Source organism: Hyperolius riggenbachi, chromosome 7 (genome assembly GCF_040937935.1).
Source record: "Hyperolius riggenbachi isolate aHypRig1 chromosome 7, aHypRig1.pri, whole genome shotgun sequence".
In the NCBI taxonomy this organism is placed as follows: domain Eukaryota; kingdom Metazoa; phylum Chordata; class Amphibia; order Anura; family Hyperoliidae; genus Hyperolius; species Hyperolius riggenbachi.
This window is the reverse complement of record NC_090652.1, coordinates 158,377,899-158,402,483: the sequence shown is the minus strand read 5'-3', so window position 1 is coordinate 158,402,483 and position 24,585 is coordinate 158,377,899. Positions and strand designations below refer to the sequence as shown.

Here is a 24,585-nt window from a genome sequence, read left to right as displayed (position 1 = left end):
AGGCTTTCACAGGTCATTTTGCGGAATTTGATTTCCAGACTACTCCTCACGGTTTAGGGCCCCTAAAATGCCAGGGCAGTATAGGAACCCCACAAATGACCCCATTTTAGAAAGAAGACACCCCAAGGTATTCCGTTAGGAGTATGGTGAGTTCATAGAAGATTTTATTTTTTGTCACAAGTTAGCGGAAAATGACACTTTGTGAAAAAAACAATACAAATCAATTTTCCGCTAACTTTTGACAAAAAATAAAATCTTCTATGAACTCACCATACTCCTAACGGAATACCTTGGGGTGTCTTCTTTCTAAAATGGGGTCATTTGTGGGGTTCCTATACTGCCCTGGCATTTTAGGGGCCCTAAACCGTGAGGAGTAGTCTGGAAATCAAATTCCGCAAAATGACCTGTGAAATCCTAAAGGTACTCATTGGACTTTGGGCCCTTTAGCGCAGTTAGGGTGCAAAAAAGTGCCACACATGTGGTATCGCCGTACTCAGGAGAAGTAGTACAATGTGTTTTGGGGTGTATTTTTACACATACCCATGCTGGGTGGGAGAAATAACTCTGTAAATGGACAATTGTGTGTAAAAAAAAATTAACAAATTGTCATTTACAGAGATATTTCTCCCACCCAGCATGGGTATGTGTAAAAATACACCCCAAAACACATTATACTACTTCTCCTGAGTACGGCAATACCACATATGTGGCACTTTTTTGCAGCCTAACTGCGCTAAGGGGTCCAAAGTCCAATGAGCACCTTTAGGCTTTACAGGGGTGCTTACAATTTAGCACCCCCCAAAATGTCAGGACAGTAAACACACCCCACAAATGACCCCATTTTGGAAAGTAGACCCTTCAAGGTATTCAGAGAGGGGCATGGTGAGTCCGTGGCAGATTTCATTTTTTTTTGGTGCAAGTTAGAAGAAATGGAAACTTTTTTTTTTTTTTTTTTCGTGTCACAAAGTGTCATTTTCCGCTTACTTGTGACAAAAATTAATATCTTCTATGAACTCACTATGCCTCTCAGTGAATACTTTGGGATGTCTTCTTTCCAAAATGGGGTAATTTGGGGGGTATTTATACTATCCTGGAATTCTAGCCCCTCATGAAACATGACAGGGGGTCAGAAAAGTCAGAGATGCTTGAAAATGGGAAAATTCACTTTTTGCACCATAGTTTGTAAACGCTATAACTTTTACCCCAACCAATAAATATACGCTGAATGGGTTTTTTTTAATCAAAAACATGTTTGTCCACATTTTTCGCGCTGCATGTATACAGAAATTTTACTTTATTTGAAAACTGTCAGCACAGAAAGTTAAAAAAATCATTTTTTTGCCAAAATTCATGTCTTTTTTGCTGAATATAATAAAAAGTAAAAATCGCAGGAGCAATTAAATAGCACCAAAAGAAAGCTTTATTAGTGACAAGAAAAGGAGCCAAAATTCATTTAGGTGGTAGGTTGTATGAGCGAGCAATAAACCGTGAAAGCTGCAGTGGTCTGAATGGAAAAAAAGTGGCCGGTCCTTAAGGGGTAGAAAGCCCTAGGTCCTCAAGTGGTTAAAATACAGAGTGTGGGTAGTAATTGCAAATATGACAATTATGTAATGTTACAATAAAAAAAGCTATACCGGTATATCTAAATATTAAAATGAGAAATTTATTTGCTACTAATGTTCTATTAATTATAGGTACTACACATACAAATCATTAGATCATAAGTTTTTTTTTTTCACTTTAATGTCACTTTAACCAGGACCCCATATTTAAAAAATCTAATTATAGGTACACAAACTCAAATGTCTTATCTCTGGGCAAACAAACAAAAACATCACTTTTAAGGAGAAATTTGTGATACCTCCCCGGGAAGGCTCCCCCTAGTTCCCATTCATCCTCCTCTCGATCTTTGAGTCCCCTCTTACCCACCAATGAAGTCTGCAGTGAGTGTCTCCGTCCATCCCGCCATACTGCTTACAGCCATCAAAATGGTGACTGGGCAGATGCCATGCAAGTCAAAGCCACCCCTCTCTTGCTTTACCATAATGCCAAATAATGGAAGGGAAAGCCACCGCCCCATCTTGCCCTACCATAATGCTGAATAATGGAAGGGCAAGCCACCCCCTCTCGCCTTACCATAATTCCAAACTATGGAAGGGGTGGAATACAAGCCCTGAGGATGTCCACCACTGGCATTGGGGAGGATATACCTGCTAAACTCAGAGGGGCAGGAATGGAGACCAGAGGTTGTTTCCCTGGGTAAGCAAGTATCCTCTTTTCTCTAAACACGTACAGTATTGTGGGGGACATCTGCAGTTCAGAGTCCATGCACAGACCTCCTATTTGGCCCTTTAGCTGGGGGAACAATACACTTTAACCTGCAGTTGCCACTTCCATTTATGTGGACCTTGTTTTGTGCATTATTATCATACAACAGTTTTGCTTTTTACTGCCTCATCTGGAGGTTTTCAACCTGTACCCAATGTTTAGACTATTCAGGCTTCACCATAAAGGTGAATGTCCATATACATTTATGAAAAGCTGTAGTCCAAAATGGAGGCAAGGGCAAAGACATGTTTGCATGGCTAATTAATTTCTCCTTGTCTAGCCTAGTCCTCAAACTTCACAGACCTCGATGCGGTTTTGTCTATATGAAAAGTCTTTTTCTGCTCAGGCGCAAATCCCAGGCCGATCCCTCTGTTTTGTTTCCAGCTTAGTGCTTTGTCAAACTCAGCAAGGAGGCTCCTCTCTAGTGCTTTCTCGCCCGTCTTTCCTAAGGCCATGTTGAATTTTTCCTGGTGTGAAGGTTTTGGTGGAAGAGATTGGTTCTCCTTCTTGAATCCTCCTAAAAGTCTTAAGAACTTTGTTTGCTGCTCAGAGCAGTGAAATGAGGCCGTGTCCCACTGGCCAAACTTGGTTCCCTGTTGTAAATGAAAGGAAAGAATTTCCTGTCAGTAGTGTATTCTTAGCATGGCAAAGAAGTTCTACATAAATACTGACTTTACAAATACATAGCAATAGAAGAGGAGATATTTGCGCTGGAGTGTGCCTGTACAATTGGTGACGGTGTTTGGGAAACACTGTGCTTTAGGCCCCCTGCACACTGCAAATCCAATTTACGATTCCGATTTTCCTTGGATGCTATTAAAAGAAAAACGCTGAAAAAAACGCAGCATGCAGTAATGACTAAAAATCGCATGTAAAATCGCGTCAAAATCGCAAATCGAAATCACATGTAGTGTGCATGTGGTGAACCTAAAAGGACTCAGGACTTCACTGGTGCTGCTCTCTTCAAACAAGGGATAGGTTGTGCAAACGCTGAAAGACAAAAGGAACAGAGAACGCTTCTTGGTGCATTACCCTTTATTTGCAAAATGATGCTATTTTGCGTGTACTAGATATAAAAGTTATTTAGGCTTATCTGCTTGGTTGAGGGAATTCCTTCCGCCTCCGCAATCAACCATGGCCAATGGAATAGGGTGGTCGTATCACTGCCTGGAGTAAAGTCTTCCTCTTGTGTAGTCGGCTCTTTGTACTTTAGTCTGATGACGTGTTTTGATGTACAGCTTCTTCCTCAGGTCAGGTGACTAAATCACGGAGCAAGCAGCATTTTAAAGGAAAACTGTAGTGAGAGTTATATGGTGGCTGCCATATATAATTCTTTTTAACTTAGTGCCGACCGTGTCACGCCGAAGGGCATGGCGGCAGCCCCAGGACCGCCTTAAGCCGATCAGCGTAAAAAGCCTGGGGCTTCATTTTGCAAAAGATCGCGCGCACCTCCTGCTTGGTAGCGGAGCGGATAGCTGCTAAGAGATTTTTAGATGGTGAAACCGCCGTCTAATTACCATGTACAGCGCTGCGATTTAAGGCAGTCCCCTAAGGCTGTTCCCTCTGTTGCTGCAGTAGTGATCCGCTGTCATAGGCTGAAGCCTATTACAGCTGATCACGCCAATTGGCTGGCGGGAGGGGGGGGGGGGGGAGTGTAGAGTAAAAAAAAAATAGTAAAAAATATTAACAAAATAAAGACAAATAATTATTAAAAAACAGACACCTGGGGTGCGATCAGACCCCCACCAACAGAGAGCTCTGTTGGTGGGGAGAAAAAGGGGGGGATCACTTCTGTGCTGAGTTGTGCGGCCCTGCAGCGAGGCCTTAAAGAGGAACTCCAGTGAAAATAATGTAATAAAAAAAGTGCTTCATTTTTACAATAATTATGTATAAATGATTTAGTCAGTGTTTGCCCATTGTAAAATCTTTTAAATCCCTGATTTACAGTCTGACATTTATCACATGGTGACATTTTTACTGTTGGCAGGTGATGTAGCTGCTGCATGCTTTTTTGGCTGTTAGAAACAGCTGTAAACAGCTATTTCCCACAATGCAACAAGGTTCACAGACAGGAAACTGCCAGGAGTACCATGGTCCTCAGAGTTTCTTGTGGGAGGGGTTTCACCACAATATCAGTCATACAGCGCCCCCTGATGGTCTGTTTATGAAAAGGAATAGATTTCTCATGTAAAAGGGGGTATCAGCTACTGATTGGGATAAAGTTCAATTCTTGGTCGGAGTTTCTCTTTAAAGCTGCAGTGGCCATTTTTGTGAAAAATGGCCTGGTCTTTAGTGGGGGGGGGGGGGGGGGGGGGGTTTAAAGCCAGTGGTCCTGAAGTGGTTAAACAATGCCAGTTGCCTGGCAGCCCTGCTGATCTATTTGGCTGCAGTAGTGTCTGAATAACGCCAGAAACTATCATGCAGCTAATTTAGTCAGATCTGACAATGTCAGAAACACCTGATATTCTGCATGCTTGTTTAGGGTCTATGGCTAGAGCTGTTAGAGGCAGGGGATCTGCAGGACAGCCAGGCTACTGGTATTGCTAAAAAATAAATACATATGGCAGCCTCCATATCCCTCTCATTACAGTTGTCCTTTAAGTAACAGAGCTAATTTGTATTCAAAAGGGGAGGTGTTCATCGGGCCGATTGGAGGTTTACAACATTGGCCACATTGCCTGTATACATCCAAGTCTCCTTTGCGGTATTGTTGTATATAGAACTAGTTTGTTCCTTACATTATTGCTGTTGCACATTTTATGTGGTTGCAATATATGCTTCAACTTTGAATAACACCGGTGGTATTGCATGAGATGATGGGTGGTTCTTTGAGAAGCTTGTCATGACAAAACTTGCAAAGTTTTTATATAATTGTGGCATGTCATTCTATTGAATTCAATAGTGATTTTGTATCCATTGCTTTAGAGCGGGGGTGCCCAATAGGTCGATCGCGATCTACCGGTAGATCGCGACCGCCTATTTGGTAGATCGCGGCCTCTTGGCCGCGTCCCATCACATTTTGCGGCTGGCAGCTGTCCCATCGAATTCTGCTGCCAGCCGCTGGCCAATAGGAAGCAGGGGAGGAGAGAGGAGGCGCGGCTGAAGAGGCCATGACACGACGTCATGGCTGGAGGCGGCGCCGGGCACGCATGCCCGCCTCATGCAAGCACGCTGCCCGCCTCATGCAAGCACGCTGCCCGCCGGAGCGCTCCGAGTCTGAGAGGGGAGACCAGACATCGCCGCTGGAGGGAGGTAAGTGTTTGAGCACCAATCTTACCTACGCGAATGGCACCTATCCCCACCTATGCTAATGGCAGCTATCCCCACCTATGCCAATGGAACCTATCCCCACCTATGCTAATGGTACCCATCCCCACCTATGCTAAAGGGACCCATCCCCACCTATGCTAAAGGGACCCATCCCCACCTATGTCAAAGGGACCCTTCCCCACCTACCTATGCTAAAGGGACCCTTCCCCACCTACCTATGCTAAAGGGACCCATCCCCACCTACCTATGCTAAAGGGACCCATCCCCACCTACCTATGCTAAAGGGACCCATCCCCACCTACCTATGCTAAAGGGACCCATCCCCACCTACCTATGCTAAAGGGACCCATCCCCACCTACCTATGCTTAAGGGACCCATCCCCACCTACCTATGCTAAAGGGACCCATCCCCACCTACCTATGCTAAAGGGACCCATCCCCACCTACCTATGCTAGAGGCACCTATCCCTACCTACCTATGCTGACACCCATCCCCACCTACCTATGCTAATGGGACCCATCCCCACCTACCTATGCTAGAGGCACCTATCCCTACCTACCTATGCTGACACCCATCCCCACCTACCTATGCTGACACCCATCCCCACCTACCTATGCTGACACCCATCCCCACCTACCTATGCTGACACCCATCCCCACCTACCTATGCTAATGGGACCCATCCCCACCTACCTTTGCTAATGGGACCCATCCCCACCTACCTATGCTAATGGGACCCATCCCTACCTACCTATGCTAGAGGCACCTATCCCTACCTACCTATGCTAGAGGCACCTATCCCTACCTACCTATGCTAGAGGCACCCATCCCTACCTACCTATGCTAGAGGCACCCATCCCTACCTATCTATGCTATAGGCACCCATCCCTACCTACCTATGCTATAGGCACCTATCCCTACCTACCTATGCTGACACCCATCCCCACCTACCTATGCTAATGGGACCCATCCCTACCTATCTATGCTAGAGGCACCTATCCCTACCTACCTATGCTGACACCCATCCCTACCTACCTATGCTAAAGGGACCCATCCCCACCTACCTATGCTAGAGGCACCTATCCCTACCTACCTATGCTGACACCCATCCCCACCTACCTATGCTGACACCCATCCCCACCTACCTATGCTAATAGGACCCATCCCCACCTACCTTTGATAATGGGACCCATCCCCACCTACCTATGCTAATGGGACCCATCCCTACCTACCTATGCTAGAGGCACCTATCCCTACCTACCTATGCTAGAGGCACCTATCCCTACCTACCTATGCTAGAGGCACCCATCCCTACCTACCTATGCTAGAGGCACCCATCCCTACCTACCTATGCTAGAGGCACCCATCCCTACCTATCTATGCTATAGGCACCTATCCCTACCTACCTATGCTGACACCCATCCCCACCTACCTATGCTAAAGGGACCCATCCCCACCTACCTATGCTATAGGCACCTATCCCTACCTACCTATGCTGACACCCATCCCCACCTACCTATGCTATAGGCACCTATCCCTACCTACCTATGCTGACACCCATCCCCACCTACCTATGCTGACACCCATCCCCACCTACCTATGCTGACACCCATCCCCACCTACCTATGCTAATGGGACCCATCCCCACCTACCTATGCTAAAGGCACCTATCCCTACCTACCTATGCTGACACCCATCCCCACCTACCTATGCTGACACCCATCCCCACCTACCTATGCTGACACCCATCCCCACCTACCTATGCTAATGGGACCCATCCCCACCTACCTTTGCTAATGGGACACATCCCCACCTACCTATGCTAATGGGACCCATCCCTACCTACCTATGCTAGAGGCACCTATCCCTACCTACCTATGCTAGAGGCACCCATCCCTACCTACCTATGCTAGAGGCACCCATCCCTACCTATCTATGCTATAGGCACCCATCCCTACCTACCTATGCTATAGGCACCTATCCCTACCTACCTATGCTGACACCTATCCCCACCTACCTATGCTAAAGGGACCCATCCCCACCTACCTATGCTATAGGCACCTATCCCTACCTACCTATGCTGACACCCATCCCTACCTACCTATGCTAAAGGGACCCATCCCCACCTACCTATGCTAGAGGCACCTATCCCTACCTACCTATGCTGACACCCATCCCCACCTACCTATGCTGACACCCATCCCCACCTACCTATGCTAATGGGACCCATCCCTACCTATCTATGCTAGAGGCACCTATCCCTACCTACCTATGCTAGAGGCACCTATCCCTACCTACCTATACTAGAGGCACTTGTACCCAGTGAAGGGACCTGTACTCAGCTACCTTTGCTGAAGGGACCTATAGATAGCTACCTATACTGGAGGCACTTGTACCTGGGGGCTGTTCATGATCGGGGGGGGGGGGGGGGGGGGTGTCTGCAACACTTTTTAAATGTTGGTAGATCTCCTGGACTTGGCAAATTTTAAAGTAGCTCGCGAGCCGAAAAAGTGTGGGCACCCCTGCTTTAGAGGCTTTCTTCCATCCACTCTGTCCATCAGTGCACCGCCCACCCATACCTTGTCCCATGTGATTAACACCTCCCCCTTTTGAATATTTAGTAGCTGAATCTGTTACTTATATGCCATTTGCTCTGTGACTCAGTCACTTGACCTGAGGATGACGCTGTGCATTGAAACACGTTGTTAGACTAAGGTCCATGGAGATGGCTACACAAGAGGGAGACGTCACTCCAAGCGGTGATACAATCACACTGGCCTCAATTCACTAAGCTTATCTCCTGTCTTTAATAACTCTTCTAGACTTGTTACCATGGTGATAAGGCATGTAGTATTCAGGAAACATTTTACCTCAGGCAAACCTAAAGTTAACTCTTCTGTCTTTAAGTTAACTCTGTAATCCTTAAAATAACTCCAGAGCTAAAGACAGGCTGTTCATTAACTGCGTGTGAAAATAACTACAGAGGAGGTAACTTAAGGAATGAAGAGATAAGATAACTCTCTTACTGTGTGGAGGTAAGTTTTCTCTTGCCTTATTATCTCCAGCATGATCTTAGTGAATTGAGGCCACTATCCTTTTGGCCACGGCTGACTGTGGAGGTGGAAGAAATTCCCTCAACTGAGCAGATAATACTAAATAATTTTATCCTGTACGTGCAATTCTTAAAGTGCATAATTTTGCAAATAAAGGGTAACATTTCAAGGAGCACTCTGTTCCTTTTGTCTTTCATCACTGAATGTATAAACTGAAACATGATTTAAAAATACACCATAAATTGCCTTTAATATATCAAGAAAAACGGTGTGGGATTGAAGCAGATGCCTGCTGCAAACAAACAAACAGGTTTTTTTCATGTCCACAGCTGAAATCTGATTGGTTAATATGGGCAGCAGCTCCACTATTCCTTCATTTTTGTTTGCCCCATCTTGATAGATCCTAATTTTTCATGGGATGTAAGTTGAAGCAGCAGCAGATAGGAATAACACCATGGTAACCCTCACAAATTGGAGGAGACCATTATCATGATCATCACTTGGGCCAAAATGACAGCATCACGCTATCAGCCAGAGCTATGCAACAAATGACACAATCTCATTTTCTTAGGCCACACCCCCTTTGCCTGGCAGGTTGGAAACAATGGATTATAATAAACCATTTCATCTTGCCACAAACCTTTAGATATTTCTGACAAGCATTTGTCACTATCTTCATCTATTGGCTGTTAATAAAACCCATTTTACCCCTAAACATTTCTGACTTCCTAGAGAGGTGTTATTAACGCCTTGGCGTCCTAGAGCCCTTAATTACCACGTTTCACTGCCTGCTTTTCCCAGATAACTGCAGGCAATTACTCTTGGTGCAAACACAGCCCATCCGCCCTGCTCCTCCTGAAGCCTAAATAATAACTCTGCCTAACTTCAGTCTGCAGACGTCTAATAATAAGCCTGCAGTCATGTTCAAATTGCTGCAATTCTTCAGCATCTTGTCACACTTTAATGCTTTTGGAGCCCTAACGAAATTTACATTTCCAATGATAATAGAAGACCAGAGAAAGATCAATCTAGACTTTCATTTCCATTAGAATCACTTTTATGTGGCGACTGAGACACGCTGAATGCTGCCTGGCAGCCTGTTATCAGTTTCATCATTGGCTTTAGCCAAAGTCTGCAATTAAAGTGGATTCAGAAGCTTCAGTCTGAAGCCATGGGATATATCTATGTTTCCTGGAAACCCCCAAACCCAGTCAGTTGAAGCAAAATACCACTTTTGTCACAGCACTGCCATGAATGGAGATGCGCCAAGCCCATTTCCAATTAAATGCTATTAAAATGAGTTTTCATTTTGCAGTCAGCTTAGACTTTTTAAGACCAAACCAACTGTAAGATCAAAATCAGATTCCTTGCTACTATGGCAACAGTTATCTGTTTATAGAGTAAAGACTGGCTGGAAACTCCCACCATGTGTTAGTAGTTGCACAAAGCACAAACCAGAGGTGGCCATACACTTAATGATTTTCTTGCACTGATATCCAGCCAATTCAATCACTTGATCCAATTTGCTGAAAATCGATGCCACAAACGATTCCCGATTAACTAATTTTGGGTGAAATCAGTTGATTGGACAGGAAGGAAGATTTTGGCTGATTAGCGGCGGGTCAGGAGTGTGTCAATAGTGGTGCTCGATTTGACGAGCGACTAAGCTACTCTCGCCTATCCTCGCCCTGGTTCCAGTCTCTTCTCTTGCCAATACTGTAGCTGTTTCTTCCTCTCTTTATTCTCAAGTGCCTGTGTGACGCAAATGCTAGAGGCCCAATACTAGAGACCTCTAGTGGTGACGTAAGGTATTTGCCACAGTTCCCTCTAACATAATGTGTCACACAGGCGAATCGATATAAAATCTGTATGCAGTGTGTGAAAGGATTGGACCAGATAGGTACCTCTCTGATCAGATAATGATTGGAGAGGGATCTATCTGTTGGCCATATCGGCCTGTGTATGGTCACCTTTACTCATTGTCAACAAGAGGCTTTGCTACTGCCGTCTAAGTTTGTGTTATGAACACTGAGGAGCTGCTGTGTTTTAAAGAGGAGCTCCAGTGAAAATGATGTAATAAAAAAAGTGCTTCATTTTTACAATAATTATGTATAAATGATTTAGTCAGTGTTTGCCCATTGTAAAATCTTTTAAATCCCTGATTTACATTCTGACATTACATGGTAACATTTTTACTGTGGGCAAGTGATGTAGCTGCTGCATGTTTTTTTGGCAGTTGGAAACAGCTGTAAACAGCTATTTCCCACAATGCAACAAGGTTCACAGACAGGAAACTGCCAGGAGTACCACGGCCCTGAGAGTTTCTTGTGGGAGGGGTTTCACCACAATATCAGTCATACAGCGCCCCCTGATGGTCTGTTTGTGAAAAGGAATAGATTTCTCATGTAAAAGGGGATATCAGCTACTGATTGGCATAAAGTTCAATTCTTGGTCGGAGTTTCTCTTTAAAGTCCCACAAAAACAAGGTAAGCATGCTGCAATAAAGTTTTCCATTTATACTTTCGATGTGAACGGATTACGTTTTTTTCTGAACAAAAATTAGAGATGTTGAAAATGAAACTATATAACCTCTTCAGTCAGTTGGAACGAGAGAATGAAATGGCTGGACAGTTGTATGAAGTAAACAGATTACCTGCACTGTGTGGCCGTGCTCCCCTACAGGAAGAAGAAGAAGTGTTCCAACCAGTAATGGAAGGCTGGAGGAGAATCGGTAGAGGCTTCCCCCTACTGATGCAGTGTGTAATATTTTTTCTTTTAGGGCCTGTTTCCACTAGGTACGAATTTGTGAATTTTTACAGCACACAAATTCCTGGGGCCGGTTACCATTAGATGCAAAAAATCACATCCCAATAAAATCTGGACAGCAGTGTCACAATTTTTCTTCATGCTCTTTTCGCTTTCCTGTTTTTCCGCATTTTCATAGGCACGATAATTATTATCAATAGAACCTGCTTCTTGGATCAAAGCAGAAATTAAAAAAATGTGAATTCATACGCGATTTCACATTTAAATGTATGTATGTATGCAAATTGAGCCTAAAAAAGAAGCATGCAATTTGCATGCTTGTAGCAGAAACATTAAGTTACAGATTTACTAAAACATTAGTAATGATAATTGTGTAGCACCAGAGTAACAGAGGGAGGTGAGAGGGGGAGTCAGAGGTAGAAAATCCTGGGAAACTGTCCATACACTTCAACAAAGCAAAGCACAAAGCTGTAGTTACACCTCAAAATTCATGCACTATCCTAGATAATTATAGGTTGTCTACCTCTTCGCTCTGTGAACTGGATATACAGGGTACTGTTACATAGTTATTTGGGTTGAAAAAAGACATACGTCCATCGAGTTCAACCAGAAAATAAAGTAAAACATAACAGAAAACAGATTTTATAATAAACAGTGGTACAACCTTCTTTTGCCCAGATTCTCTATCAACATGCTGTTGAAGGACTTTCCGCCTTTCCTAGAAAGAGAAAAAAAATTCTCGTTATCCATTATCAATACATCAAGTGTGGCGAATCAAAACAACAAGATCAAGTGAAATTCTTCTTTTGTCATAAATGCAATAAGAAATATCAGTGCTGCACAAATCATCTCGTTTAAAGTGACTCTGTAGTGAGAGGGCTGGCATTTTTATTTATTTATAATCCAAGCCAACTGCTTTGGCTGTCCTGCGTTCTGTGCCTCTAGTACTTCAAGCCACTGACCCAAAACAAGTGTACAGATCAAGTCAGACCACACTGGCTGCATTTTTGCTTCAGATGCATTATTCATACATTACTGAAGTCAAAAGATGAGCAGGACAGCCAGGAAAATTGGCAATGTTGAAACGGAAATAAATATGGCAGCCTCCATTCCCTCTCAGTACAGGGTTGCTTTAATTATATATTTCCGTTTGTGTGTGCGGGTCAACTATCACTTTCTAAAAACTGACTGAAAAAGTCATGTTTTGCTGCATGAGTAATAAGTTGCACAGAACCGGAGTGTTTGTTACTTATAGATCAGAGCTTGGATAATTGAAATGGGAGCCCGTTTCCTTGGTGTTACATTATGTCTGCCAATGTAACATTACCGGCTGATTCTAAAATATTTTTGGGCATACCACAAAAACATCTTGTTGAATAAAATACAACTATTTCTTGCAAAAAAAACCTGATAAATTAAAATGTATACTTTTATTTTTCTGTAGATTTTTCGTGACAGGTGTCCTTTAACCAATTAAAGAACCACTGTCACACAAAAAAAATGTAAAATTTAATATACATGGGTACATATAAGAAGTACATTTTTCCTAGGGTAAAATACATTATAAATTACAGTAAGCAACAGCAACATGGGAGGAAAGTAGACAGTAAAAATCTGACAGGTTTTGGACTATCGGTAGCTCATCTCTTCTCAATATTTCTTTACTATTTACAACAGTGTAGACGTGTTCAGGTTCTTCGAATTCGGAACCTTGTTCTGAATTCTTCCAATCAGAACCTTCATGGGGACAGTTGCAGGTGGTGTTAACTCAACCCTGTTGCCTCCTCTGGCCAGTTCCACATCACGCTCCAGCTCTCCATACTTCCTCCTTCAAACTTGGAAGGATGTATTGGCACAAAGTGAAATGCAATGTGGAGTGCTGTGAACAGAGGCAGTGACAAAGGTTAATGAACAACCCCTACCACTGTCTACATGCAGGTTCTGAGTGGAAGAGGAACCCGAACACGTCAATACTACTTTACAAAAACACAATGGCAAGGATCTACAAAGATGCTGTCCACTCTCCTACTCGCTTTGCACACTATTTTGGCAGTTGGTCTGATCACCTGCGATTTATTAAGTAACAGAGAACCACCCATGAGGATGTGTACTATGGGCATGAGCTTCGCAGTTCGGATTCCGACCGAGACAGAGCCTTTAAACTTGTGTGTCATGGCGGGGGGAGGGTGTTAACTCACTCTTGTTGCTGCCTCTCAGCGATGCACTGTACACCCATTTTCATCATGTTCTGTCACTCCAATAGTTCCTTTTTCAAACACAGTAGGAGGAAGTATGTGGAACGCAATGTGGAGTGCATCATTTATAGGCAGTGACAAGGTTACGTTAACCTACCTGCCGAAATCCGCAAAATTAAAGGCTTCTTTTCATTCAGAATCCAAACGATGGTGCTCATGCCTAATGGACTAGTACAAATCCATTCAGATTTGCCAGATTTTTACAACCTATTGTATGTGTTAGCAACATGAAAAATTAAATGTATAGTTAATTTTACTCTGGAACAAATGTACATTTTATTAACTACTTTACGACCGTCTCACGCCAATGGGCGTGACCGCGGCGGCAGCCCCAGGACCGCCTAACGCCAATTGGCGTCAAGTCCTGGGGCTGCAGTTTTCCAGGGAACGGCCGCGCGCATGCGCGATCGTTCCCTGCCAATTCACGGAACGGAGTTCCGTGAATAGCCTGCTGGCCGCCGATCGCGGATAGCAGGCTGCTTGTAAACGTAAGGGGAAAGAAATCCTCATTTTTTTTAAAGCGTACAGCGTTGCCGGGGGCTGCAGCGCTGTACAGATCGGCGATCCCCGGCCTCTGATTGGCCTGGGATTGCCCTCCTCGCTGATGCCTATGAGATGCGGAACAGGACGGATCGCCGTCCTGTTCCAATCCTACTTCACGGAGGGGAGAATGGAAGGGTACGGGGAGAGAGAGAGCCTCGCTGAGGCATGTGTAAAAAAAAAAAATAAACAAAGCCTGCAGCGATCGGACCTCTCCGGCGGCATGTCCCCTATGGGACAAAAAAAGGAGGCGAGTCTGATCGCTGGGCACCTAAGCTGGGCTGTGCAGAAGGCTGAAAAGCCTGCACAGCCCAGCACTGCAAACATGAGCCTGGTCTTTAGGGGGGGGGGTTACCACTGCGGTCGTCAAGTGGTTAATATGAATACATATGCATTTTAAATTTTTTTGCGATAGTGGTCTTTTAATGACTGCCATTGCTTTATAGGTGATTGTATCTACGGTACATTCCAATATCATACAGTGCCAAGAACCAATGTATTAAGCCCACTGAAATGTTTTAAAGTCTACTCACCGTATCAATATTGATTTCATCAGTACAGCCTGGCTTCACTGAGACCACCTGGACTTCTGTGTCGTGCTCCTAAATACAGAAAAACATGACAGTTACTGCAATACTGTCAGTGGCATTTTCTTCCGTTATTATATGGAACTACATCACATACATGAATTTCACACATGAATTTCAAAATTAAGTTGATGATTTCTCTCTTTGATCTAGTTATTACCAGGTGGAAATATTATTACTATTTATTGAATTTAAAAAGGGTCATCATATTACGTAGCTCTGGACAATAACTAGGGATACATACAATGTAAACAAGGGGTGACAGACAGAGAGGTAGCACACAGTTATACAACATAGCACAAGGGCCTCAATTCACTAAGCTTTATCATTTTATCAAACGTTTGATAATTTACCTCATGGGTAAAATCTAATTTTGAATTCACTAAGGTGTTATAGATTTATTGAACGTTTTATCGGTAAAACATTTGATACATATATAGTTTATAGATTTATTGAACGTTTTATCGGTAAAACATTCGATAAACATATAACACCTTAGTGAATTCAAAATTAGATTTTACCCATGAGGTAAATCATAAAACATTTGATAAAATGTTTGATAAAGCTTAGGGCCCGTTTCCACTACTTAGTGATGCGAATGCGGCTACCTAGCCGCATCGCATCACTTCCGCCGCCGGCCACATCACTTCCGCATCTCCGGATGCGGAAGTGTATTGGAGGAGATGGGACGCAGCTGCGGGTGGATGTGGCCGTGCGAGAGAATCTGCAGCATGCTGCAGATTCTCGGATCACTCCGCACCGCTCCGCACAACATGCACGCAGTGGAAACTCTTCCATTGCTGTGCATGTGTTTAAGGACACCTATGTAGCCGCATTGCAACGCTCCTAGTGGAAACGGGCCCTTAGTGAATTGAGAATTGAGGCCCTTGTTATACATGCAAACAGGGTATAAGATGCATGATCATGTGATTTAGCTGAGACCCAGCAATTCAAGTCTGAGTTAGTCCATGCAAAGGGGTGGGGTTGCAAGATGAAGAAGGGCACATGGGGGGGGGGGGCGGGGGCTGGACGACATCAGAAGACCTTGCCAAAGGCTTACAATCTAACGCTAGGTGCACACAACACACTTTTCTGACAGATTTACAGTCAGATCTATTATTTCCAACAGGTCCGATCTGATTTTCGATCGTTTTTCCGTTCACTTCTATGGAATTTTGATCAGAAAATCGATCGGAAATCAGATCAGACCTGTCGGAAATAATCCGTCTGACAGTAAATCTGCTAGAAAATGGTATTGTATGTACCTAGCACAAGGGACAGATTAAACTGATTCTACTCTTAAAATAAAGACTAAGGGGAATGTTCAATGCAGTGAGCAATACTGATATCTGAGTGAAGTAGCCCCTAACATCCACGGAATACCAAATCACTGTAAAAAGACCTATGAAAGGTTAAATTCTGATATCAGTTACTACACGCTGCCAATTATAATGCCTAGGATCTCAAAGTCTACCATACATACCTCAATGGCAGCTGTGGAGCTACTGTGTGCTACTAAAATGTCCGTCCCTTCTTTCCTTTTCTTCTTCTTTTTGGGAATATCAATGGATTCCTTATCTGTATTTTGCTCTTCAGGTAGCAAGGCTACTTTTTTCTTTTTTAATTTCTTTTTTTTATCCTCTCCATGAGAATCCGTATTCTGACAGTTGTCTGTATCCACAGTCAGCATGGCCTTTTCTTTACTTTTTTTGTGTTTGCTCTTCTTTGCCTTAACACCTTCTTTTAGGACCTGAGAAGAATCTGTCATTTTTACTTCAGTCTCATTTTCTGATAAATTACCACAACCTTCAGCATCTTCTTCGCTAGCCAATTTTCTCTTTTTATTTTTGCGGGTAACTAAAGAAGCAGTCACATTATTGTTCATACCCGATAATGTTCCAGTAAACCCGTTATCCATTTCTGCAGGGTTACAGACACCTTTGTCAGACCTCAGAACCTCACAAAGATGACTACCATTCCCAGCATTGTATTGATCTTCTGCGACCAGGGATGAGACCTTCTTTTTCTTTTTAGCTCCAGCAGTCTCTGACACTTTGGCCACAGTGTCTGAAACTTCAGCATCTACAGTTACCTCAGAAGCCTGCTTCTGCTTCTTCTTAACTGCCTTAGTAACTACGACATCAGCCACATCATTTTTACCATTCAACATTTCAGTATTTTCTTCCGGCTGTGACATTCCATTCTTTTTTTTCTTTTTATGTGGAACTGAAACATCAGATTCCTTGCTTTCATTACGATTTCTTGATTTCTTTTGTTTGCTTTTCACCACAACAACAGCATCTCCATTATCTTCTGCCACTTCATTATTTTCTTTACAGTGATCCTTTGCTTTCTTTCTCTCCTTTTTCTTTTTCAGTTGATCTGAGAAATCATCTACACTATTTGCGTTGTCTGTTGCATCATTACTTTTGTAGGAATATGATGCAATTTCCTTTTTCTCCTTTTTCCTTCTTTTGTCTTCGGTTAAACAGACATCTTGTTCCATGGTCTCTTCCATAGTGGCCAGGTTGTCTCCATCAGATATTTGGACAAGGGTCGCTGTTTTCTTTGTTCTCTTTTTCTTCTTTTTATTGCTTATATTTACCTCCAGAATTCTGGTTTGCTCACTTATGGTTTTACTTATAGCTTCAGTATCATCTTTCATATCTGTCAACAAACCAGAAGAACCGTCATCCTTCTTCAGAGTCTTCTTTTTTGGAGCAATGTCTTCACATTTGTTTACATCTAAAGTATTGCATTCCTCCAGTGTACGTTTCTTTATCTTTTTCTTTTTGGTCATATTTTCATCGGTTTTGGTGGTGAGATCCCGTGATCCCAAGTCACCACCTATTGCATTCTTCTTTTTCTTCTTCTTGGTTACATTAATATCAGTGACACAATCACTTGATCTAATATCTTCCTCTGATATATGTTTCTTTTTTGTCTTATTTGTTTGGAGGTTGCATAAAACATCTTCCTCTAACTTGTCTTTCTTTTTGGTGCCCTCTTCATTATCTTCAGGGTGAGTAGAAGTTACATTTTTATCTGAGAACTTTTTCTTCTTCCTCGAGACAAGATTGGTGGTTTCTGATTGAACAAAGGAAATGGCATTATATTGGGCAATATCCGTTTTTGGTTTCTTCTTTGATTTTTTCATATCATTGCACTGTGTATCCTTTGATATCTCATTTGTGGTGTCCAGAGAAGGTTCATTTTTTTTCTTCTTTGATTTCTTCTTGGTAACAAATTCACTGAAAGGTTCCTCCTTGTGGCTTACCATTATACTGCAAAATAAATCCAGAAAAAGGGATTTAATAATACATTTTCATGACTACTCATTCAGAACACCAACTATTCTAGTAGTGCCTAACACATTTTTTGCTGAGCTCTCGTCCCCAAATTGTGCTTCTGGTGGCCAATCTATTTCTCAAGTGTGCCAATTGAAAACACTCATTATTGACTAAATGTTAATTAGAGATTCTCTAAACTGTATGTTTTCTAACAAAAATATTGTACAATTATGACAAATAATCATTGCATCTCTATTTATAAGCTTAATATTCTCATATTGTGTGTAAGGATATGTATTTTGTGTTGTCTGACTATGTCCATTCATGTGATCTAAGTATGAATGCTAGCATGGTATATGTGTGATGGGAGGGGTGCCGGGGCAGCTGATTATTTGTTTTTTGTATTGAGGATTTGGGAATGTCAAAGTGACAGGTTCTTTTTAGAAGATAATTAGACCCCTGTTAGCTGTCCTGTCCGTGATGGAAATCAAGAGTGGAGATAATCAATGATTAATACTTCTGGCTGGCATGCAATTTGCATGTAGCTTGGAACTGGGCTAATAAGACTCAATAGGAATTTGATTTGACTGACCAAGTTCAAGCTGCATGCAGTTTGCCTGAAATGTGCATGCAAGCTGGAATTATTGACATCTGACCATCTCTAATCAGGAACAGAGTGGTCCCAAGTGTTCACTTCAGAGCAGCAGGACTAGTCAGTGCTCAGCAGGGCACTTCTGGATTACAGGTGGCTGCGCAATATGGAAATGAGTGAGTGTGACAGTTCATGCTCGCTGTGCATCAGGTTTATGATCCTGCTGTAAATGTTTCACTGTTTTTGTAATATTCATCTTGAAATAAAGAGCTTTTTATTGAAACATTCATGCTCATTCACATGGTCTAGGGATGAGCATTGGGAATTACAACAGTTCCGATTTATGTAGCAGAATTTGGTAGTTCAGATTAAGAATGGGAATCTCGGAAATAACTCTGTTCTGAGTACCTCATCCATTCTTCAATTAAAGTCAATGGTGCCAAATTCCGTGATTCATCGCAAAGCCCCCATATATGCTATTGTCACCAAATTCGCCACATATATTAAAGAGATTAGTAGAAACTGCATTTTCCCCCCCGAAAAGTAGTTTCAAAAAATTGATTTTCTATTTCCATAGGAAAAATGGTTTTAAAACTTGGTGAAATAAAATGTTGCTGCAGTACATTGTAATGCATTAAGAGTTCGGAATACACATTTCATGGAAACAGACAGCGTGGGCCCCCCCCCCCCCCCCCCTTCCAAGCTTCTTTCACCCATTGTTACCCATGCAGGCCGGAATAGCCAGAATTTGAAGCCTGGAGCACGTAGGGCTCTACACTAGAGATGATCAATGATATGCAAATATTTCCAAGTTTATGCAAATGTACAAATATATGCAGACTCAAAAATGGACCAATCTGTTTAAGCCTGGGCGAGACTTGATTGGTCCGTTTTCAAGCTGCATATATTTGCATAAACTCGGAAATATTTGCATATCATTGGTCATCTCTACTCTACACCCTTAGCTATACCAGCCAGCATAGTCCATGATATGGGGGCTGGGCGGGGGCTGAAAGAGAGAGGCAGCAAATCCCTCCTTCTCTTCGAAAGCCCATGCGAAATTCATGGACACGGGGGCACGCCCCACCCTTGGTGCTTAGGAGGAGGGTGGGGGTAACTACTCATATGCTTGTGGGTTTAGGCCCTGGAGAGGCGTTAATGGAGGCATCTGAGGGTCCCTTTAACACTTACCCATATCTACAAACAGTTAAAACAGAAACAACAACATAATCACAAAAAAGTCCTTTATCTATGTAAATTACCCAGAAATACTTACCATAACTTGCCTCACATAGCCTCCGGGGACCAGGCATAGGCAGACTAAAAATGCGGGTTCCCGTTTGCTGATTTTCCCACTCCTAGCTGCTGCCCGTGCCATTCAGTGTCGGGAGTTCGTTGGGAGAGGAGCTGGCTTCTGGGCCTTAAAGGATATTGGCGTGGGACACTTTCTGGGTATATTGACATAGAATAATTCATGAAAGGTAATTATTTATGGTTAATTCAGATTAATAAAGGACTTTTTGTGGTTATGTTTTTATTTCTGTTTTATCTGTTTGTGGACTTGTGTAAGAGGTACATAAGTAGCCCTATACCCATTTTACCTGGGGAGGGAGCTGGCATCTGGGGGCCCTGTTACTAAGAGGACCCCTAGATGCCATCATGAACTATCCCCAAGGACCTAAACTCATAGGCATGTGGTTAGTTTCCTCACCTCCACCTGGGCACCAGAAATGGGAATGAGCTACTTTCCATGGATAGGACATGGGCTTTGGAGGAGAAGGGAGAGCTTTGCTGCTCTCCTCTTCCAGAGCCCCCGCGTATCAGACAGTACGGGCTGGTATAGCTCGGGGTGCTGAGCTCTGAAATCTGGTTATACCAGCCTGCATGGGTGACAAGGGGGTTAAAGACTTGGCTAAAGAAAGGCTTGAGAGGAGGTACCCCACACTACATTTTCATGAATGTATTAAATGTGTATGCAGAAATCAGAATGCATTACAGTGTAGCACAATGTAATTTTACCAAGTTTAAAAAAACATGTTTTCCTATGGAAATTGAAGATCAATTTTCGCAAAAACTATGTGGCCTTTAAGAAAAAAAATCTTACCATGTTCCTACTAATCCCCCTAAAGGTGGCCACACACGATACAATAAAATGATCAGATTTTATAGTAATTCGATAAAAACGATCATATCTCTCTAAAAAAATTGAAAGCTTTTTTTTCATTCAACTGAAAAATCCGATCGGATTTCCCGCTTTCTTCGATTTTTATCGATCCGGAATGCCAGATATTTTTCTTCAATCTCTCTAAAGATTGTATGGTGTGTGTTAGATTGTCAATTTATTAATATACACAACCTAGCAATTTTGTCAGAGTTTCCAATCATTTTTATCATAATTGGGGAAAAATTTAACACAGGTGTGTGGTACATTGGTCAAATTTTTGAAATTACAGTCAGAAAAAATGATTGCAATTCTTAAATTGAACAGATATTTAAAAAATTGTATGCTGTGTGGCCACCTTAATACACGTGGCAAATGTGGTGATGATTTGTTATTAAAATACACCTGAACTGAGAGGAATATGGCAGCTGTCATATTTATTTAATTGTAAACAATACCAGTTGCCTGACTGTCCTGCTGGTCTGATTGGCTGCAGTAGTGTCTGAATCATACACCTGAGACAAGCATGCGGCCAATCTAGTCAGACTTCTGTCAGAAACATTTGATCAGCATGGTTGTTCTAGGTCTGTGGCTAAGAGTATTAGAGGCAGAGGATCAGCAGAACAGCCAGGCAATCTGTATTATTTCAAAATAAATAAAAGTCAGCTACCATATCCCTCTCACTTCAGATGTACTTTAACAGTGGAAGTCAACACTTGACTTGAAAATGCCTACGGAACTTGCAGCCCTGTATAGAGTAGAACTCGTTGCTTGCAGGGATTGGGCTCCGATACCCATCAAGCAACACTGAGCATGTGTACGGGCCTTAACACTAACCTCCTCTCACTTGTGTCTAACACTAACCACCATGGTGCTCCCCTCCAGCCGCTTCGCTAAGGGTAGCAAGCTTTTATAATGGGAAATAGCCCCCAAGTGACAAGAGCCCACTGTGCATGCTCAGTACAATATTGCACAGAACATCAGGAAGAGTGACTACTTTTCTATGGTAGCAGAAATACAGTTGGGTGCGAAAGTTTGGGCAACCTTGTTAATTGTCATGATTTTCCTGTATAAATTGTTGGTTGTTACGATAAAAAAATGTCAGTTAAATATACCATATAGGAGACACACACAGTGATATTTGAGAAGTGAAATGAAGTTTATTGGATGTACAAAAAGTGTGCAACAATTGTTTAAACAAAATTAGGCAAGTGCATAAATTTGGGCACCACAAAAAAGAAATGAAATCAATAATTAGTAGATCCTCCTTTTGCAGAAATGACAGCCTCTAAACGCTTCCTGTAGGTTCCAATGAGAGTCTGGATTCTGGTTGAAGGTATTTTGGACCATTCCTCTTTAAAAAAAATCTCTAGTTCATTCAGGTTTGAGGGCTTCCGAGCATGGACAGCTCTCTTTAACTCACACCACAGATTTTCAATTATACTCAGGTCTGGGGACTGAGATGGCCATTCCAGAACGCGGTACGTGTTCCTCTGCATGAATGCCTTAGTGGATTTTGAGCAGTGTTTAGGGTGGTTGTCTTATTGAAAGATCCAGCCCCGGCACAGCTTCAGCTTTGTCACTGATTCCTGGACATTGGTCTCCAGAATCTGCTGATACTGAGTGGAATCTATGCGTCCCTCAACTTTGACAAGATTCCCAGTCCCTGCACTGGCTACACAGCCCCACAGCATTATGGAACCACCACCATATTTTACTGTAGGTAGCAGGTGTTTTTCCTCCATGCATAACGCCCCTTGTTATGCCCAAATAACTCAATTTTAGTTTCATCAGTCCACAGCACCTTATTCCAAAATGAAGCTGGCTTGTCCAAATGTGCTTTAGCATACCTCAAGCGGTTCTGTTTGTGCTGGGAGCAGAGAAAAGGCTTCCTCTGCATCACTCTTGCATGCAGCATCTGCTTGTGTAAAGTGCGCCCCATGGTTGAACGATGCACAGTGACTCCATCTGCAGCAAGATGATGTTGTAGGTCTTTGGTGCTGGTCTGTGGGTTGACTCTGTTCTCACCATTGTCACTTCTGTTTATCTGAGATTTTTCTTGGTGTGCCTCTTCGAGCCTTAACTTGAACTGAGCCTGTAATCTTCCATTTCCTCAATATGTTCCTAACTGTGGAAACAGTTGAAATCTTTGAGACAGCTTTCTGTATCCTTCCCCTAAACCATGATGGTGAACAATCTTTGTCTTCAGGTCATTTGAGAGTTGTTTTGAGACCCCCATGTTGCTACTCTTCAGAAAAAAAAAAAAAGGAAGCTTACAATTGACCCCCTTAAATACTGTCTCATAATTGGATTCACCTGTGTATGTAGGTCAGGGGTCACTGAGCTTACTAAGCCAATTTGAGTTCCAATAATTAGTTCTAAAGTTTTTGGAATCAATAAAATGGCAAATTTTATTTAAACAATTATTGCACACTTTCTTTAAATCCAATAAACTTCATTTCACTTCTCAAATATCACTGTGTGTTTCTCCTATATGACATATTTAACTGACATTTTTTATCGTAACAACCAACAGGAAAATCATGACGATTAACAAGGTTGCCCAAACTTTCGCATCCCACTGTATATAGAGCACCAGTACTCGGAAGTAGCCGAAGAGCTTGTGGGTATTAAAACAGCATTTGTCCTCTCTCTGGGATGACCAGGTAGCTAGATAGACAAATAGACAAGACAAATAACATTTATATTGCGCTTTTCTCCTTGCGGACTCAAAGCGCCAGAGCAGAGCAGCAGCAGCCGCTAGGGCACGCTCTATTGGCAGTAGCAGTGTAAGGGAGACTTGCCAAAGGTCTCCTACTGAATTAGTGCTGGCTTACTGAACAGGCAGAGCCGAGATTCGAACCCTGGTCTCCTGTGTCAGAGGCAGAGCCCTTAACCATTACACCATCAGCCAACTGCTAAACTCCTAGATTCCATCTGTACACTACAAAGGCAGGAAATACTGTGCGGTTACATTGCACTGGATGTATGGTGGAACAAGGATTGGTGTACCCAAATTATCTGGTGTGGTTCTGTGTATACTTGAGGGCAAAATAAATGGTTAGCATATTCACACTGACCTCAAGTGACTCACTGTGGATGTTATGTTACTAATGATTCATCTCATATAAGAATGGCAGCACAGTGGTGTAGTGGTTAGCTCTCTCGCCTTGCAGCACTGTGTCCCCAGTTCAAATCCCAGCTGGGGCACTATCTGCACTCCAATTTCCTCCCACATGCCAAAAACATACAGATAAATTAAATGGCTTCCCCCTAAATTGGCCCTAGGCTTTGATAAATATACCACAAGGTACAGACATATGACTATGGAAGGGATTAGATTGTGACAAGCACTGCGGAATATGTCTGCATTATATAAATCCTAAATCAGAAGAAGGCATCATTATAGCTCACAGTATGTATGTTACATGTATTCAGGTAAAGTAATTTCATACTAGCCCTGTACATATTCAGTACTGGCACAATTGCATCTGTATGAACTCTACACATATACGTTTATTAATAGACATGCCCTGTCAGCTGGTAGGATAATTGGCTTTTGTGATTGAACCCTGGCTGAATAGAAAGGTACACTCCAGCAGAGCACTATAGGTGTCATAGTTCACTTCATAGCAATCTACACGTACTACTCAACAAACAGTAGATGTGCAAATACCTGCAGACAGAGCAGATCAAAACTCCTGTCCCCGCGTGCTTCCGGCTATACAACCGTACCGGAAGCA

General features: G+C 42.7%; 1 protein-coding gene across 1 annotated transcript; it reads right to left on the bottom strand.

Annotated features, from left to right (window-relative positions):
- Positions 1-1,419: 1,419 nt before the first annotated feature.
- On the bottom strand, positions 1,420-24,585 carry KNOP1 (lysine rich nucleolar protein 1). The gene is made up of 5 exons (XM_068244795.1): positions 24,519-24,585; positions 16,283-18,083; positions 14,746-14,814; positions 12,082-12,135; positions 1,420-2,921 (listed from the first exon to the last, which is right to left on the bottom strand). Exons 2-5 carry the CDS (start codon positions 18,077-18,079, stop codon positions 2,610-2,612), a joined length of 2,232 nt encoding a protein of 743 aa, XP_068100896.1. The 5' UTR covers positions 18,080-18,083; positions 24,519-24,585; the 3' UTR covers positions 1,420-2,609.